Source organism: Artemia franciscana, chromosome 6, assembly GCF_032884065.1.
Source record: "Artemia franciscana chromosome 6, ASM3288406v1, whole genome shotgun sequence".
In the NCBI taxonomy this organism is placed as follows: Eukaryota; Metazoa; Arthropoda; class Branchiopoda; order Anostraca; family Artemiidae; genus Artemia; species Artemia franciscana.
Window position 1 is genome coordinate 19,033,852 of NC_088868.1, and position 18,814 is coordinate 19,052,665.

The 18,814-nt window shown below is 36.7% G+C and overlaps 1 protein-coding gene across 1 annotated transcript in view; it reads left to right on the forward strand.

Moving 5' to 3' along the window:
- LOC136028146 (growth factor receptor-bound protein 14-like) overlaps positions 1 to 18,814 on the forward strand; it is a 243,917-nt gene that overhangs the window by 205,021 nt on the left and 20,082 nt on the right. Inside the window, exon 8 of the mRNA XM_065705808.1 lies at positions 959 to 1,081. Within this exon, the coding sequence (XP_065561880.1) occupies positions 959 to 1,081 (123 nt within the window). The remainder of the gene's footprint in view (positions 1 to 958; positions 1,082 to 18,814) is intronic.

Below are 18,814 nucleotides of genomic sequence, written 5' to 3' on the forward strand. Positions count from 1 at the left end.
GCAATTTTTATTATCTTGAAAAATTGTGATTCAAAGTTTTGACGGTTTAGACAAGACAGTATCTAGGGAAGGGGGGGGGGGAGAGAAGTGTGTCTAGGCTTGAATTCCCCTCTCAAAATCCCAAAAAAAGATGAATTAGTGTAAGAACCTATCGAATATCTATTGGCAAAAAAAAAGTAAAAAGACCTTGTTCTTGTTGAACTTCTCTAGAAATCGGACTGATTTGTATTTCTAAGGTAGGCAAAACACACATTGTGTTTTTGAGTAATTTTGTTTAAAGGGTTTCCATTATTTAAAAAAAAAAATCATTTATAAGAGACAGTATCTTAGAAAAATACAATTTGTAAGTTGCAAATCGTAAATTTCAGTTCAGTTTTTCATTTAAAAGAATATTTTTTGCCACTGTTTTTCCTTTTGATTCTATTTCATTCAAAAGAAAAAAAACTAATGCCTAAATTCGACTTTTAAAACGTCGATCGACAATTTTTAGAAACAATCAGTTGAATTTTCTAAGAAAACATTTGAATTGACTTAAATTAATTTTCTATATATTTTGAAAGAAAGGATTTAAAAGGAAGAATATGTTGACGAATATCTCTTGCATACTAGACTAAAAAAAATTAAATTATTATTTTAGGTATACTGACATATTGAAAAAAAGAAGAAAAATTGCTATAATTCTTAACAGTATCTATTTGTCAATGTGATAATGAAAAAAATGAAAAATTGTTCAAAATGTTTTCTGTTTTTAGTAAAGAGCATAACACCCTAGCTTGAGCACCACTTTTTATTTGCTATAACTTCAGTTATTTTTAAGTTTTTGTCCCTTAATTATTTCGTTCTTTACATTCACAGCATAGAATCTACATTTTGATTTCAAACTATTCTACTATAGTTTATAGCTATAATTTCAAGAGATTCATTATAGTTTTCAAACTATTAATCTTTCTTTTTCTAGTATGGGAAGCGGCTGAAGGATAATTACAGACAGCATAAACAGAGGCAGTCAGAAACCAGCAGTACTTATAGTAACCGATCCAGTTCCTTTGATACGTTGCTTAGTTCACATCTATCTCCATCAGTGAGTATATAGTCATCTATCTATATATATAAAAATAAGTTGTCTGTGGGTCTGTCGAGTGACGTCACGTCGTCATCAAGTTAGTTGTCGTCATGTTTGTTATGACGATGACGTCATTAAAGGTATTTAAGAAAATCGTTCAAAGACAAATTTTTAATTGTAAGAAGATCGTGGACGGAAAAATGTTTAATTGTAAAAATGACTGAAGAACCTACAATGGCAACAGCCGAGGAAGCTGCTCAAAAGAAAATTTTTTAATTGTAAGAAGATCATGGACGGAAGAATGTTTAATTGTAAAATGACTGAAGAACATACAATGGCAACAGCCGAGGAAGCTGCTCAAAGAGTCTGTGCCAAAAAACTTGCGGCTGATAGAGAAAGTAAGAAAAGAAAGCGTGCCGAGGAATCACAAGAACAGCAAGAAAACAGGCTTGCGGCTGATAGAGAAAGTAAGAACAGAAAGCGTGCCGAGGAATCACAATATATATGTATACTAGCTGTTGGGGTGGCGCTTCGCGCCACCCCAAACACCTAGTTGGTGGGGGCGCTTCGCGCCCCCCCCAAGCCCCCCCGCGCGCGTAAGTCGTTACGCGCCATAATAGTTACGCGCCATTGTAGTTGTGTCCCTATGTCCCACCTGTGAATATAGATAGATATATATATATATATATATATATATATATATATATATATATATATATATATATTATATATATATATAATATATATATATATATGGTTTTAACTACGTAAAACTTGCGAATATACAACATTCTTTGCTGTCCCATTGTCTTTGCATATAAATAGATTGTCAGGTTTACCGACTCTTGAACATGCAACATATAATGGTCCATGGGAAAACAATCTGTATTCAGATCTATACCTCATGATTCTAATGATTGCCCTTGAGCTTTGTTGATGGTGATTGCTAATCGACCATTCCCTGTCCCGGTGTCCCGGTCGTCATTTACATCCCCCTGTTTCCCCCGGTGTCCCCGTTGTAGTTGTGTCCCTGTGTCCCGGTCGTCATTTATATTCCCTGTGTCCCGGTCGTCATTTGTATCCCGGTGTCCCGGTCTGTATATACATTCGTTTTTTAGTTTTGTTTTTCTCCTTTATTTTTTTCCTTTTTTTGTCTTTTTTAGCTTATTTAGATTTTTAGATTTTTTAGTTTTTTTATTAGTTTTTAGTTTTTTTTTTCTTTTTAGTTTTTTTGTCCCGGTCGTCATTTATATCCCCCTGTTTCCCCCGGTGTCCCCGTTGTAGTTGTGTCCCTGTGTCCCGGTCGTCATTTATATTCCCTGTGTCCCGGTCGTCATTTGTATCCCGGTGTACCGGTCTGTATATACATTCCTTTTTTAGTTTTGTTTTTCTCCTTTATTTTTTTCCTTTTTTTTTTCTTTTTAGTTTATTTAGATTTTTAGATTTTTTAGTTTTTTTATTAGTTTTTTAGTTTTTTTTTTCTTTTTAGTTTTTTTGTAGTTTTTACCTTCTTTTTAGTTTTGTTAATTTTTTTTTTTACTTGTGTCCTGGTCGTCATTTATACTCCCTGTGTCCCGGTGCTTTGTTGATTGCTAATCGAACATTCCTTTTGTCCTGGTCGCTTTCTCTTTGAGTGTCGTCATTTATTTTTTTCTTTTTTAGTTCTTTTAGTTTTTACCTTTTTTAGTTTTTTTTAGTTTTTTAGATGAAAAATTTTTTTTAGTTTTTTCCTTTTTTTCTTTTTAGTTTTTTATTGGTTTTTACCTTTATTTTAGCTTATTTTTCAGTTTTTTCCTTTTTTTTTAGTTTTTTTTTATTTTTTATTTTTTTAGTTTTTTACCTTTTTTTAGTTTTTTTAGTTTTTTTAGTTTTTTAGCTTTTTTACTTTTTTTATTAGTTTTTAGTTTTTTTTTGTAGTTTTTTGCCTTTTTTTAGTTTTTTTCAGTTTTTTTTTTTAGTTTTTTAGTTTTTTTTTGTAGTTTTTGCCTTTTTTTAGTTTTTTTAGTTTTTTAGCTTTTTTATTTTTTTTATTAGTTTTTAGTTTTTTTTGTAGTTTTTGCCTTTTTTAGTTTTTTCAGTTTTGACGTCACCTGATCCAGTTTTTTCAGGTGACGTCACCTGACACATCCATCCACACATCCATCCATCCATCCATCCACAGACAACTTATTTTTATATATATAGATATATATATATATATATATATATATATATATATATATATATATATATATATAAATATATATATATACTATATATATATATATATAATCTATATATATAAAAATGAGTTGTATGTGTGTTATGTCTGTCTGTCCGCATATGACGTCTGAATTATTTCATCATATACCAATTCAAAAACGAATGTATTCAAGCCCGAAGTAGCTGAGTTGGTAACGCGTTATGTTCCAAGTTCTAGGTCCGAGAGGTTGCTGGTTCGAACCTTGGCTAGGTGAAAACTACAAAAAAAAAACTAAAAAAAAAAAAAACTAAAACAAAAAAAAAACTAAAAAAAAAACTAAAAAAAAAAAGGTAAACACTACAAAAAAAACTAAAAAGAAAAAAAAACAACTAAAAACTAATTAAAAAAAGCTAAAAAAACTAAAAAAAAACTAAAAAAGAAAAAAAAGGAAAAAAACTGAAAAATAAAGGAGAAAAATATAAAAATAAGTTGTATGTGTGTTATGTCTGTCTGTCCGCATATGACGTCTGAATTATGAATTATTTCATCATATACCAATTCAAAAACGAATGTATTCAAGCCCGAAGTAGCTGAGTTGGTAGCGCGTTATGTTCCAGGTCCGAGAGGTTGCAGGTTCGAACCTTGGCTAGGTAAAAACTACAAAAACAAAGCTGTTGAGCATCAAAGCTCAAGGGTAATCATTAGAATCATGAGGTATAATTAAAAAAACTAAAAAAAAGGTAAAAAACTAAAAACTAAAAAAATACCAATTAAAAAACAAATGTATATACAGACCGGGACACCGGGACACAAATGACGACCGGGACACCGGGACACAGGGAATATAAATGACGACCGGGACACTCAAAGAGAAATTACAGACTGGGACACCGGGACACAAATGACGACCGGGACAAAGGGAATATAAATGACGACCGGGACACAGGGACACAACTACAACGGGGACGCCGAGGGGCACAGGGGGATGTATAAATGACGACGGCGACACAGGGAATGTTCGATTAGCAATCACCATCAAGAAAGCTCAAGGGCAATCATTAGAATCATGAAGTATAGATATGAATACGGATTGGTTTTCCCATGGACAATTATATGTTGCATGTTCAAGAGTCGGTAAACCTGACAATCTGTTTATATGCACAGACAATGGGACAGCGAAGAATGTTGTATATTCGCAAGTTTTACGTAGTTAAAAACATATATATATATATATATCTATCTATATTCACAGGTGGGACACGGGGACACAACTACAATGGCGCGTAACGACTAAAAACTAAAAAAACGCGCCATCCCCGGGGGAGGGGGTGCGAAGCGCTCCCACCAACTAGGTGTTGGGATGGCGCGAAGCGCCACCCCAACAGCTAGTGATTTTATAAAAAAATTAGTTGAGGTGACAACCATTCCCCCAGAAAAAAACGCGGTTTTTACCCGAATATATTTTTTTCTGTAGTTGTAAGACATGCCAAAGACATGATTGACCTTTGTGCGGTTTTTTCATAATTTATATTACATTATTGAAAAATCACCGTACAAAAATCACTTTTGTATATAATTTAATAGTCTCTATAATACGTTCTGTCATTCTTTGGGTAAAAGATCTATATCGTCAAACAGTTCGTGGTAACGAACTGTAAGGAAGGAGTGACTCGGCCCAATAGTAACCGAAACTCTAGAAGAACGGAATCCTGATAACAATAGGGGGGTGGAGGGGGATTTCCCACGGATTGAGTAATCCTTGTGGAAGAAAGTTACTGCGGGAACTTTTTCAGGAGAAATTTTACGTGGGGGGAGGGAATTTCCTGGCATGATTCGAAAAACGGTCAGAAATAAATAAAAAAAACTACTAGTTTTTTAAGTGAAAGCAAGAAGTAACCTTAAAACTTAAACGAACATATATTATTCTGTATATGATGGGAATGCCTTTTCCTCAACCCTCGCTCTTTATGCTGAAGCTTGACTTTTTGTCACAATTCTTTAAAAGCGACACTTGAAAAACAAGAGTCGTTGAATTTGAATGATAAATATTTTAAAAGAACTTCAAGACTTTAGTGGAAAGGTTGAGGGTTGAGGAAGGGGTAGCCCCCTCATATTTGGAATAATTTATGTTCGTTTCATTGTTGCTCCTTACTTATCATTAAATTTTTATTTTGTCTGTCTCACTAAACAAAAATAGAGCACTGATTCAAAGCACCGAACGCCAAATTTTCTTGGTTTCCCGCTGAATTATTTTAAGCTTATAAAATCTCTCGGGTATTAATATAAGGTATTAACATATTAATATGATGAGAAAGTCGTGTACTTAATTTTTTTCTTATATATAATTCTAGTACAACTGTCGAAATTACTAATATGAATACAAATAGGTTGGGTCGTTGACCTTAATTTTGCTTATTATAACTAAGTTTATTGTTTTGTATTGATATGTCACGAATATCTCTGATGATTGGTTGTAACTGACATTAGGCGGATTAGGAAGTTTGAATCGAATTGTGGGAAACTATGTAAATATTTTAACCTGCCAAGAACTGAAGCGAAGGTTATAATTAAACAAGTTATGACATCATGGCCAAGCCGTGTACAAAATTATTCATAAGGGTGCGAATGGGAGTTGACGTAGGCTGTAAAATCTAAAACACTTTAACCGACAAAAAAGAAGCTAAATTTAAAAAATCGACGTAATCATTAAGTAGTACTTGACGGCCAAAGATATGACCTGCGCCAAGCCCACGAAAGGGTTTTTTCGCTAGCCTATATATAAAGTAAAATATCATTGTTTGTTGGTTTTTGTGCTAAAAGAAGCTTATCTGTTCAAGCTAGAAGAGTGTAATTTTGCAAAAACAATACTGGAGTATTAAATGGTTACAGAAATTCCAGGAATTGTTACCTGAAAAAAGAAACTAGCTTAGAATAACGTCTTGATTTCAGAATTCAAGGGCCCATTGGTGTGGCGCGAATCGCAAGGTTACTGTAGCCTGCTTTTTGCCGACTCCATCCGCCTGCTCAGTTCATTAGCCCTCGCAAATGTAGACGGACGTTGCTTCCGTCTCGGGAAAAACTTCTGAAAATGTGTAATTTTGCAAAAACAATCCTGGAATATTAAAATGGCTATAGTAATTCAAAGAATGGTCCCTTAAAAAGCAAGAGCTAAGAGCTCTAGCAATATTCTAAGAATCAATAGATTGATTTAAGAAGGAAAATTGGAGGCTTAATGCCGATCGGGATTTAAAACAAGAGCTCTGAGACACGAGGTCCTTCTAAATATCAAAATTCATTAAGATCCGATCACCCATCCGTAAGTTAAAAATACCTAATTTTTTCTAATTTTTCCTTTCCCTTCATTTCCTCAGATGGTTGAATCGGGGAAAAAGACTGTTATCAAGTAAATTTGTGCAGGTCCCAGACACGCCTACCAATTTTCATCGTCCTAGTACGTCAAGAAGAACCGAATTCGCTAAATCACTGGACCCCCCCCCTCTCTTAATTCCCCCGAAGAGAGTAGATCTAGTCCGGTTACGTCAATCACGTATCTACGACATGGTCTTATTCTTCCCACCAAGTTTCATCCCGATCTCTCCACTCTAAGCGTTTTCCAAGCTTTCCGGTTTCCCCATCCAACTCCCCCCATTGTCACCAGATCTGGTTTGGATTTAAAATAAGAACTCGTGAGACATGAGCTCCTTCTAAATATCAAATTTCACTAAGATCTGGTCACCCGTTCGCAAGTTCGGATACGGTCGGAATTTAAAATAAGAGCTCTTAGACCATGATCCTTCTAAATATCAAATTTCATTAAGATCCGATCACCCATTCGTAAGTTAAAAATACCTCATTTTTTCAATTTTTTCTCTCTCCAGCCCCCAAGATAGTCGAACCGTGGAAACGACCGTTATCAGGTCAATTTGTGCAGGTCCCTGACACGCCCACCAATTTTCATCGTCCTAGCCCGTCCAGAAACACCGAACTCGCCAAAGCACTGGAAATCCCCCCAACTCCCGCAAAGAGAGCGGATCCGGTCCAGTTGTGTCAATCACGTATCTAGAACTTGTGCTTATTCTTCCCATCAAGTTTCATCCCGATCTCTCCACTCTAAGCGTTTTCCAAGATTTCCAGTTTCCCCCTGCAATTCCCTCCAATGTCACCGGATCTGGTCGGGATTTAAAAAAGCTCTGAAGCACGAGATCCTTCTAAATATCAAATTTAATTACGATACGATCACCCGTTCGTAAGTTAAAAATACCTCATTTTTTCTAATTTTTCCGAATTAACCGTTCCTCCACCCCCCCCCCCCAGATGGTCGAATCGAGGAAGAGAACATTTCTAATTTAATCTTGTCTGGTCCCTGATACGCCTGCTAACTTTCATCCTCCTAGCTTATCTGGAAGTGCCCGAACTAGCAAAACCGGGACCGACAAATCAACAGAAATTGCGATCGCTGTATGTCACTTGGTAAATACCAAGTGCCATAAAAAAGAGAAATTAGCTTAGAATGACGTCTTGATTACAGAATTCGAGGACCCATTGCTGTGGCGCGAACTGCAAGGTTACTATGGCCTGCTTTTTGCCGCTTCCATCCGCCTGCTCAGGCCATTGGCCCTCGCAAATGTAGACGGACGTTGCTTCCCGGTCGCTATGGTCGGCAGATTAATCCTTCGGTCCTCCCATGCCTGTTCTGCCGTCACATTCCCAGTTTTGGGTTTATATTCAAGTTTTTATAGCCTATTTTTCATGGCCCTAAAATTATTCTGAATGCTTGTTTTTATCAATTTCTGTTACCGTCTAGTTTGAGTATTTTCTCTATTTCGTAAGTGCGGAAAGACGCATATATGTAAGTATAACTAAACACACACAACTTGTAAACACATTAGTACCGGAAAGACACACACACTCATACTTGTAGACTAGTTCTAAACTGTTACAACCCTGTGTCACGAAGTAGGAAAAGATATGGACTCAATTCAAATTTACCTCATTCCTATTCAAGTTGGTCCATCTACGGAAAGCTTTAGGCTTACTGAGTACATTGAAGTTTAAAAATGCGCTTACTGAAAACTTAATATTTCGAGCAGTGTGTTTATTATACGTCAACATAAACAGCAAAATAGGAAAAAAAATCCTATGTTAAGGCTAATCAAGGTAAATGACAAGAGTATCTCCGTCACCTTCCCTCTCAAACGCAAAATGTCTCGAGTCTCATTTTTATTTCCTCGAAAACGAAACTTATTTCGAACATTGTGTTTTTACTTGTCAAAAAACCAACAACAATAAAAAAGGGGAATCATCATACTGGAAAGAACTAATTAAAGTAGACTGATTCTTTAATACGATAATGATGTTAAATCATTAAAGTTTCAGCGATTTTGGATTTTTCAATGTTATAGTTATAAAAAAGGTTCTTTTTAAAAATATATTTTGGTGTATAATATTAAGATGCTGCATTGACATGTCAAGGAACTATGAGAAGGTGCTCAGTATGCTACTACTACTAACAACTCACCGCAGCAGCAAACCGCCTTGAGGCCAACACAGCTACTCACGCTCCTCCTACATCCCAATCAATTCAAAGCCTTCCTCTTTAAGCCCTCTCAGGAAGTTCCAATTTCATTTAAGTCTTTATTTATGACATCCTCCCACCCAGACGAGGACGACCTACTTTCAGCTTAGCCATAGACGGTTGGCCGAAAAGGACAATCTTCGGTAATCTGTCATCCTTCATCCGCAGAGCATGCCCTGGCCATCTCAACCTTTCTTTCATTATAGCCCTAGAAAGCGAGATTGAACCACATTTTTTGTACAGTCTACTGTTTGAAATACGGTCAGTCAGCCGGGTACCCAGAACAATCCGTAGGTAATTTCTCTGGAAAACATCTAGTAAATCTTCATCCGCTTTTCGGAGCGCCTATCCGAGGGCCACGGTTATCAGTGTACCTTCCAATATTCTAATCTTGGTTTGCAGACTTATCTTCCTATTCTTCCGAACTTTTTTTTTTAATTGAACAAACAACTTGAGGCTTGGCTAATTCTGCTTTTAACATCTTCACTGCTCCCATCGTCTTTACTAATAATACTACCAAGGTAAGTGAAGCTGCCCACCTAGGTTTTTACTATTTAATAAAGTAGAATTGAGAGAAAGTGTCAAACTTTAGCGCAAAGAACAGGGCGTTGAGAAGGGAACAGCCCCTTTCATACACGGAGTAATTTCTGTTCGTTTTAAGTTTTAATGTTGCTCCTTACTTGCAGTTAAAAAAACTATTTTTTTTATTTAATTCTCGTACATAGCACTAATCACTTTAATGTATTTGCCTGGTATACCATACAAGAGAGCTAAAGCTCTCTTATCAACAGAATCGAACGCTTGCTCATAATCTATAAAACTGAGGACCAAAGGTGTTTGACAACTAAGACACTTCTCAATTATTAAACTAAGAGTGAAAATTTGGTCGACACATCCTCTACCTTTTCTAAAACCGCGCTGTTCTTCTTTTAAAACTTTGTCTACAGCATCTCTCAGTCTAAAAAGTATCATATTACTAAGTAATTTACTACCTACAGAGACCAGATTAATGCCTCGATAATTACAACACTCACTCTTATCACCTTTGTTATACAGTGGTTTAATTAAGGTTTTCCTAAAAATCGTTAGGTACTTCGCCCTTTTCAAAAACCATATTCATCATCTTCAGTAACTTGTTTCTAACCTCAGAGCCACCATATATCATTTACCCAACTATCAACACCTGGAGCCTTATTATTGCTTAATCGTTTTAGTTCTGTCGCTAGTTCTTCCTCACAAAACAAATCTTCCTTCACACCCAAGGTATCACAAACTTTTTATTTTCCTCTATATCGTTTCCCTCGGTTTAGCACATTTTTGAAATGTTCCGCCCATCTCTCTTTAACTCTTTCCTTATCACTAATTGTGGCCCTGTTCCTATCTTTAACTGGGACAAGTCCGGATTGACTACTCTCTTTCAGTTTATTAACATGCCAGTACAATATTTTAATATTATGCCGTCTAGCTGCATCTTCCTGATCCTTGGCAGTCTTATCCATGGCATCCACTTTACACCTCCTTAGTTCATATCTTAATGCTTTCTCCACTTTCTTTACAGTCCTTTTGTTTTCATATGATCTATCACTCAGATAATTCTTGAACAAACCCCTTTTCCTCTCTATTAAACATAAAGCCTTTTCACTAATATTCCTAGCTGCAGTCTTAACTTTCTTCCCTAAGACACCATCAGCAACTATACAAATTATTTTTTCAAAATTATAGTACTCAGTATGGACTTGTCCTAATTAAAGATTGTTAATTGGGGCTCAATTAACATTAAAGAAATTGTTAGAAAGAGATGGACAGAATATTTTGAGTTAGTTTTTATTGTTTGTTTGTTGTTGTATGTTGCTTGTGCTTTTCGTTTGCATGTTGCTTTTTGCTTCTTTACTTGACATAAAAAGTTAGTTTGGATCTATTAGAGCTAGTAATCGACTTTTGGAAAAATTATCATCTTGTCCTTTTACATCACGTATTAACTTGTGATAAAGTCGTAGGAAATGATAAATGATATAGAAAAGAATGGAAATTTTTTCAAAAATTTGGAAGTGGAGGAAGGTTTAATTTGTGAGGAAAAGGCAGTAAAGTCGCCTTAGTAGCATGCCTTCAAAGTGTTTTTTTTTTCAACCTTACCTCTTCGTATAGGAGGGATGGTTGTAGAAACTTGAGACGGGTTCATCCGACTTGAAATTTAAGGTTGTCGTGCCCTTTATAAGGATCTAATATATTCTCTGAGGCCAACCTGACTTTCATACATAATGATGATAGAAGGTAATAAGCTTACCTAAGCTATGGATGTCAGGTGACTAAGATCTAGGAAATATGCCTGGGTTTGGGTAGTAAATTAGACCTCCGTTGCCTGTGCAACGGGAAGTGTTGCAGCAACTGTGCCCTGTTCCTTCCGGCACAGTTGCGGAGCAACACGTGCAACTGTGCCCTACGGGACACAGTTGTGGAGCAACAGTCTCCATTATGTCCTTCAGAGGACATTTTTCTAATGCGGCTTCGATTGTTATCTTGAAGCATCTTTGATATGGTTTTATTTCGAGCTCCTACTAAACTGATTTTGGTAAAATGTTTAGCTGGTCCAGAAATAAACGAGAAACATCAATAAAAGTTCTATATGAGTTCATAATTATTTTATCTCTAAAACGTTTACTTCCGAAACTAGGGCCGTCTTAACTTGACGCCAATTCGAAGTATTATGTTTCGAGACGCACATTTCGGGAATTATTTCCGGGAAATCTGAAAGAGATACGGAAATAACGTCTTAGAGTTTTCTGCTTAACTTTTGATGGTCTAAGCTAGGAAAATATAAAACAAACCAAATTCACCAAAAAATTTAAATTGCCCCGAGGGCATGACAAAACTTCCAAATAGAAAAACCCACAGAAGGAATTTTATTTCGGGGAAACTATTGTAAGCTCCAGTTGTTCGGAGATCGAGACCTGTCGAACCGCGTTGGAAAAAAAATTCTAGCTGGTCCAGAACAGAAGTTACCTCTAGAACGTCGAAACTTCGGAAATTATTTCTTAGAGAACGAAGCAACTTGGTATATAGAACACTTCACTTCTTCTTGCATACTTTTCATAGCACTACTCGATAAAAATATAAGAAACATCAAAATCGAAAATTTGAGAAAATTCCAAAAAAAATCGGAACGAGATGGACTTTTCCGGAATTATTTCCGGGAAATCTGTAAGAGCTACGGAATTTTGTGCTCCGGTTCTCGAAGAGACAAATGAAAGTTCTACATGAGTTCAGCATAACTGTATTTCTAACAAGTTTATTTCCGAAGCTAGGGTCGTCTTAACTTGACGCCAAACATCGAACGCAGAGTTTCTAAGAAAAAACGGTTTTATTTTTTTTTATGGAAAACTGTTAGAAATTTTAGGAACTTCTCTGGAACTTTTTTCTCTGTTTCACGTTTCCCTTCCCTCTGAAAAATCTCAAATTTTTAACTCTTACCACTTCGGAGCTACAGGTCGCTGATCACGGTGAAAAAAAAAAAAAAAAAAAAAAAAAAAAACTACGAAAGCAGTAGTGTTGCTCCACAACACAATTATCAAAATTTTAACTGTGGATAGTTTTATAGTAAGAAATATGAGGATATGTTTGATCTTGGTGTCTGATAGGCTCGAAACTTTTAAGGTTCGCTCCCTGGCGAAAGGGAACACATTTGTCGGGATGAGAGAGGGTGTTAGGGAGACTGGGATACGTCAAAAAGCTTTTGGTCCGTGATCAGTTTGAAACTTACAGTTGCGAGTCTTTGGGTCAAGAGAAACCTAATTTACACAAGAAATTTTTTGGGGACAGGAGGCCCCCTAAATGGAACCTGGAAAGGATGAAAAAACTTTTTTCTGCTCGGCTCCAAACATATATCTCAAAGTCATCTGGCTGAGGGCACAACAGTGCAACAGGGAAAATAGAAAAAAAATTATTCTCCCGAAATGGAGGCCCGACAAAAGACTATAAAAGGGACACAGAGTTTTTAATCAAACAGTTCGTGGTAACGAACTGTAATAAGGAGCGACCCGGCTCAATAGTAAACGAAACTAAAAAACGGAATTTTGATACTAATAGATACATAAAAAAATCGGATTTTTCACTGTTTAATAAAGTAGAATTGAGAGAAAGAGTCAAACTTTAGCGTAAAGAGCGGGGCAGTTGAGAAGGGAACAGCCTCTTTCATACACGGAGTAATTTCTGTTCGTTTCAAGTTTTAATGTCGCTCCTTACTTTCAGTTAAAAAAAACTATTTTTTTTATGGCACTTGCTATTAACCAAGTGACACATAGCGATCCAAATTCTGTCGGTCTGTCTGTCTGTCCCGGTTTTTCTACTTTAGGCACTTCCAGGTAAGCTAGAACGATAGAATTTGGCAGGCGTATCAGGGATCGGACCAGATTAAATTAGAAGTAGTCGTTTTCGCGATTTGACCATCTGGGGGTGAGTGGGGGGTCAGTTAATTCGAAAAAAAATTTAGTAAAAATGAAGTATTTTTAACTTGCGAACGGGTGATGGAATCTTAATGAAATTTGATGTTTGGAAGGATATCGTGTCACAGAGCTCTTATTTTAAATCCCAACCAGATCCGGTGACATTGGGGGGAGTTGGGGGGGGGACCTAAAATCTTGGAAAACGCTTAGTATGGAGGGATCGGGATGAAACTTGGTGGGAAAAATAAGCAGAAGTCCTAGATACGTGATTGACATAACCGTAACGGATCTGCTCAGTTTGGTGGAGTTGGGAGGGGGGTAATTATGAAAATTAGAAAAAATGAGGTATGTGTAACTTACGAAGGAGTGATCGATCTAAATGAAATTTGAAGATTGGAAGAATATTGTGTCTCAGAGCTCTTATTTTAAATTCCGACTGGATCCGGTGACATTGGGGGGAATTGAGGGGGGGAACCTAAAATCTCGGAAAACGCTTAGAGTTGAGGGATCGGGATGAAACTTGGTGGGAAACATAAGCACGAGTCCTAGATACGTGATTGACATAACCGGAACGGATCCGATCTCTTTGGGGGAGCTGGGGCGAGGGTTAATTCTGAAAAATTAGAAAAAATGAGGTATTTTTAACTTACGAAGGAGTGATCAGATCTTAATGAAAATTGATTTTTGGAAGGATATCGTGTCCCAGAGCTCTTATTTTAAATCTCGACCGGATCTGGTGACACTGGGGGAGTTTCGGGGGGGGGGGGAGTAGAATCTTGGAAAACGCTTAGAGTGGAGGGATCGGGATGAAACTTAGTGGTAAAAATAATCGTAAGTCCTAGATACGCGATTGAAATAAACGCAACGGATCCGCTCTCTTTGGAGGAGTTTGGGGAGGAGGATTAATTCTGAAAATTTTTAAAAATGAGGTATTTTTAACGAAGGAGTGATCGGATCTTAATGAAATTTGATGTTTTGAAGGATATGTGGTCTCAGAGCTCTTATCTTAAAACCCGACCGGATCCAGTGAAGGGGAAGTTGGGGGGGGGGCGGAATCTAAAATCTTGGAAAATGCTTAGAGTGGAGGGATCAGGATGAAACTTGGTGGGAAAAATAGTTTTAGATACGGGATTGACATAACCGGAACGGATCTGCTCGCTTTGGGGGAGTTGGGGGGAGGATTAATTCTGAAAAATCAGAAAAAATGAGGTATTTTTGACTTACGAAAGAGTGATCGTATCTTAATGAAATTTCATATTTAAAAGGTCCTCAAAACTCAGATCTTTTATTTTTAATCCCGACAGGATCCAGTGTCATTAGGGGGTGGGGGGTGGGAATTTTGGAAAACGCTTAAAGCGGAGAGATCAGGATGAAACTTGGTGGCAAGAATAAGGAGAAGTTCAAGATAGGTGACTGACATAACTGGACCGGATCCGCTCTCTTTTGTGGAGTGGGGGGGGGGGTAATTCGGAAAAATTAGAAAAAATGAGGTATTTGTAACTTACGAACAAGTGATCAGATCTTAATGAAATTTAATATCTAGAAGGATCTTGTGCTTTAGAACTCTCATTTTAAATCTCGACCATATTCGTTGACATTGAAGGGAGTTGGAGGGGGAAACCGGAATTCTTGGAAAACGTGAAAATCGAGGTAGCCTATCTTACGAATGGGTGATCGTATCTTAATGAAACTTCATATATAGAAGAATCTTATGTCTCAGATGCTCTATTTTCAATTTGAATCGGATACGGGGACATAGAGGGCTGGAGGGGGGAAACAGAAATCTTGGAAACCCCTTAGAGTGGAGAGTTCGGGATGAAACTTGATGAGAAGAATAAACACAAGTTATAGATACGAGATTGACACAATTGGTACGGATCTGTTCTCTTTGAGGGAGCTGGGAGTTGTTAATTTAGAAAAATCAGAAAAATTGAGGTATTTTTAACTTAAGAATGGCCGGATCTTAATGAAATTTGATATTTAGAAGGAACTCATGTCTCAAAGCTCTTATTTCAAATCCCGACCAGATCTTTTGACATTGGGGGTAGTTGGAGGGGGAAACTGGAAATCTTGGAAAACGCTTATTAAATGTCGTAGATACGTGATTGACGTAACCGGACTGGATCCGCTCTCTTTGGTGGAGTTAGGTGGTGGGGTTCAGTGCTTTGGTGAGTTTGGTGCTTCTAGACGTGCTAGGACGATGAAAACTGGTAGGTGTGTCAGGGAGCTGCACAAATTGACTTGGTAAAGTCGATTTCCCCGATTCGACCATCTGGGGGGCTGAAGGGAGAGAAAAAATTAGAAAAATTGTGGTATTTTTTAACTTACGAGTGGGTTATCGGATCTTAATGAATTTTAATATTTAGAAGGACCTCGTGACTCAGAGCTCTTATTTTAAATCCCGACCGGCATTAAGCCTGTGATATTTCTTTTAAAGGAATCTATTGATTCTTAGAATTTTGCTACAGCTCATACGATATGAGCTCTTGGCTCTTCCGACCTCGTCACAAGTGCCATATGAGCTCTTAGCTCTTGTTTTATTTAATAGCTTGAAAGGACAATGCTGCTCCTATATTAGATAACTGCTAAACTTAAGGCGAAAATTTCCAAACGAAATGATTAATTCTTTCTTTTATTAAAAAAAAATCAGCAGATATAAATTGAGAATGACATATGGTGGTACAAGCTTTATTGATACAAGAATAGAACATCTGTTAGCTTGACATTTGCTGGATAATCTTAATCCAGTGTGTTGTATTGCATTAATTTTCAATCCAGTTTTATCCGTCTTTGGCCAGTCCATCTGATGGAGACTGATCAAGACGCTAAAGTTTGACTCTTTCTCTTAACTCTATTTTTAAAACAGTAAGAAACTTTAGCGTAAAGAGCGGGGCGTTGAGGAGGAAAAGCCCCTTTCATATACGGAGTAATTTCTGTTCGTTTTAAGGTTTAATGTTGTTCCTTACTTTCATTTAAAAAAACTTGTTTTTTTTATTCAGTTTCTGGACGTTTTTAAATTAATGCATGTTTTGATCTTGGCTCTCCGCACATAAATAATTAAAACAAAATTTGCATATTAATTAATTGCAATTAATCGGAAGATGTTGAGAAAAAAAGGAGCGAGGGAGGAGGCCTAGTTGCCCTCCAACTTTTTGATTACTTAAAAAAGCAACCAGAACTTAATTTTTTACAAACATTTTCATTGGTAGAAAATATACGTAACTTACGTAACGAACTTCTATATTCGTATGTTTTTATTGCGTATATGAGGGGGTTCAACCCTCGTCGATACCTCGCTCTTTACACTAAAGCTTAGATTTTGTCCCAATTCCTTAAGAATGACCTGTGAATCACAAAGGCCGTAGAATAAATAGTTAAAATTACAAAAAATACTTTAGCGCATAGAGTGAGGTATAACGAGGAGGTAAACCCCTCATATGCCCAATAATTTTTGTTTGTTTTAAGTTTTAATGCTGCTCCTTACTTTCAGTAGAAAAAACTTTTCATATTTATTTTTTCATTGTTTTTTTTTCAAATAATGCTAGAAAATCCTGCGCCCCCTTCATTGAAATTTTCTTCCCTCAAGAGAAGTTTCTCCATGGAAATATCCTCCCACGTACCCCCCCCCCTCAAATCTCCCCCCTAAACCAAAAAAATCCCCCTGAAAACGTCTGTACACTTCCCAGTAACCATTACTATATGTAAACACAGGTCAAAGTTTGTAACTTGCAGCCCCTCCCACGGGGACTGCGGGGGAGTAAGTCGTCCCTAAATACATAGTTATTTGGTTTTTCGACTGTGGTGAACAAAATGGCTATCTCAGAGTTTTGATCCGGTAATTTTTGGGAAAAAATGAACCTGGGAGGGGGCCTAGGTGCCCTCCAATTTTTCTGGTCACTTAAAAAGGGTACTAGAACTTTTAATTTTCGTTAGAATGAGCCCTCTCGCGACATTATAGGACCACTCAGTCGATACGATCACCCCTGGGGAAAAAAAAAACAACAAAAAAACAAATAAACACGCATCCGTGATCTGTCTTCTGGCAAAAAATGCGAAATTCCACGTTTTTGTAGATAGGAGCCTGAAACTTCTACAACAAGGTTCTCTGATGGTGTGATTTTCGTTAAGATTGTATGACTTTTAGGGGGTGTTTCCCCCTATTTTCTAAAATGAGGGAAATTTTCTCAGGCTCGTAACTTTTGATGGGTATAACTGATCTTGATGAAACTTATATATTTAAAATCAGCATTAAAATGTGATTCTTTTGATGTAACTATTGGTATCAAAATTCCATTTTTTTTTTTAGAGTTTCGGTTACTATTGAGCCGGGTCGCTCCTTACTACAGTTCGTTACCACGAACTGTTTGATAAATGTTATCACCTCCAACTTAATGATCTGAAAAAAAAAATAGTAAACAGCAAAATCGGGGGAATTTTTTGTTCATTTTTTAACCTGATCCTGGTGGCTGCCTCTATCCAACACTGAATTTTGTTTTATTATTATTATTATTATTATTATTATTGATCCTGCTTGTGCGGCATCAAAGTGGTATCAGGTAGACCTTTCGTGAGTTTGCCTTACCAGAATAATAAGTTTAAACAGCGCTGCAGAATGGGCTGAAGGAGTGGCGCCCTTAGAGGAAATACAGTTTGGTAAAACGACAGAATATTGGGTACTTTGTTCTTGATCTGTTATGGAACCGGTTTTCTATGTCCAGTCGGAGATAATTAGCTTAGCTTTAGCGAGATAAAATACTACGCAGGTATATTTAATAAAATATTTAATTTATACAGGTAGTTTGGCTAGGTATTTAACATAATGCGTTTTAGGCGGCCTGCCATAATTCTTTATTGTAGTTTCCATAATTTCGTTACTAAAGCATTATATTTTCCTCATATTTCGGTATATTTCTTTGTGATTAATTTAACTTCACTACTTTGGTGTGGTCGCTATAAATAACACGCAAGTATCGAATATTGCACTAGTAGATATTTAATCAGTTTTTTTAGGGGCAGGGGGGCTTTCCTAGGCAGAAAAACCTCTTTCTAGCAGTGCTATTTACAATGGCTGCCTCCCCATTGTAGCATAATATTCGCAAACATGAATAAGTCGAAGGTAATAGGCTTGAGGTTACATGTACAGGAGATACTCTTGTTCATAACAGATAATAGATAAGCGCGAAAAATTATATAGTGACCGACACGAGTCCTTTTAGTCCCAGACCTGCACTGGTGCGACTCCTTAGTTTTTTGGAGGGCTATGATAGTTTCAATGAGTTACATGATGTGAAAATTTGACTCATTTTAACTAATGCGTCTGTTTGGTTATTGTATGTCAAAAATTTTCTTTTTTGCTCTTACTGTACCATGAATTATGGTTTATTTCGTGTTTAGAAGCATAAAGTGCCTTGCTGTGGTAGCGTAACTGACGAATCACCATTAGCCTATGTTTCATGAGCTCTATGATGGTTCGCGTATTTCCCTGCGTATGAGACTCGATTCATCTGATAGTGAGTTGGTTGCTAATTTACGTGGTCTAGTGTTAAGGATTTCAG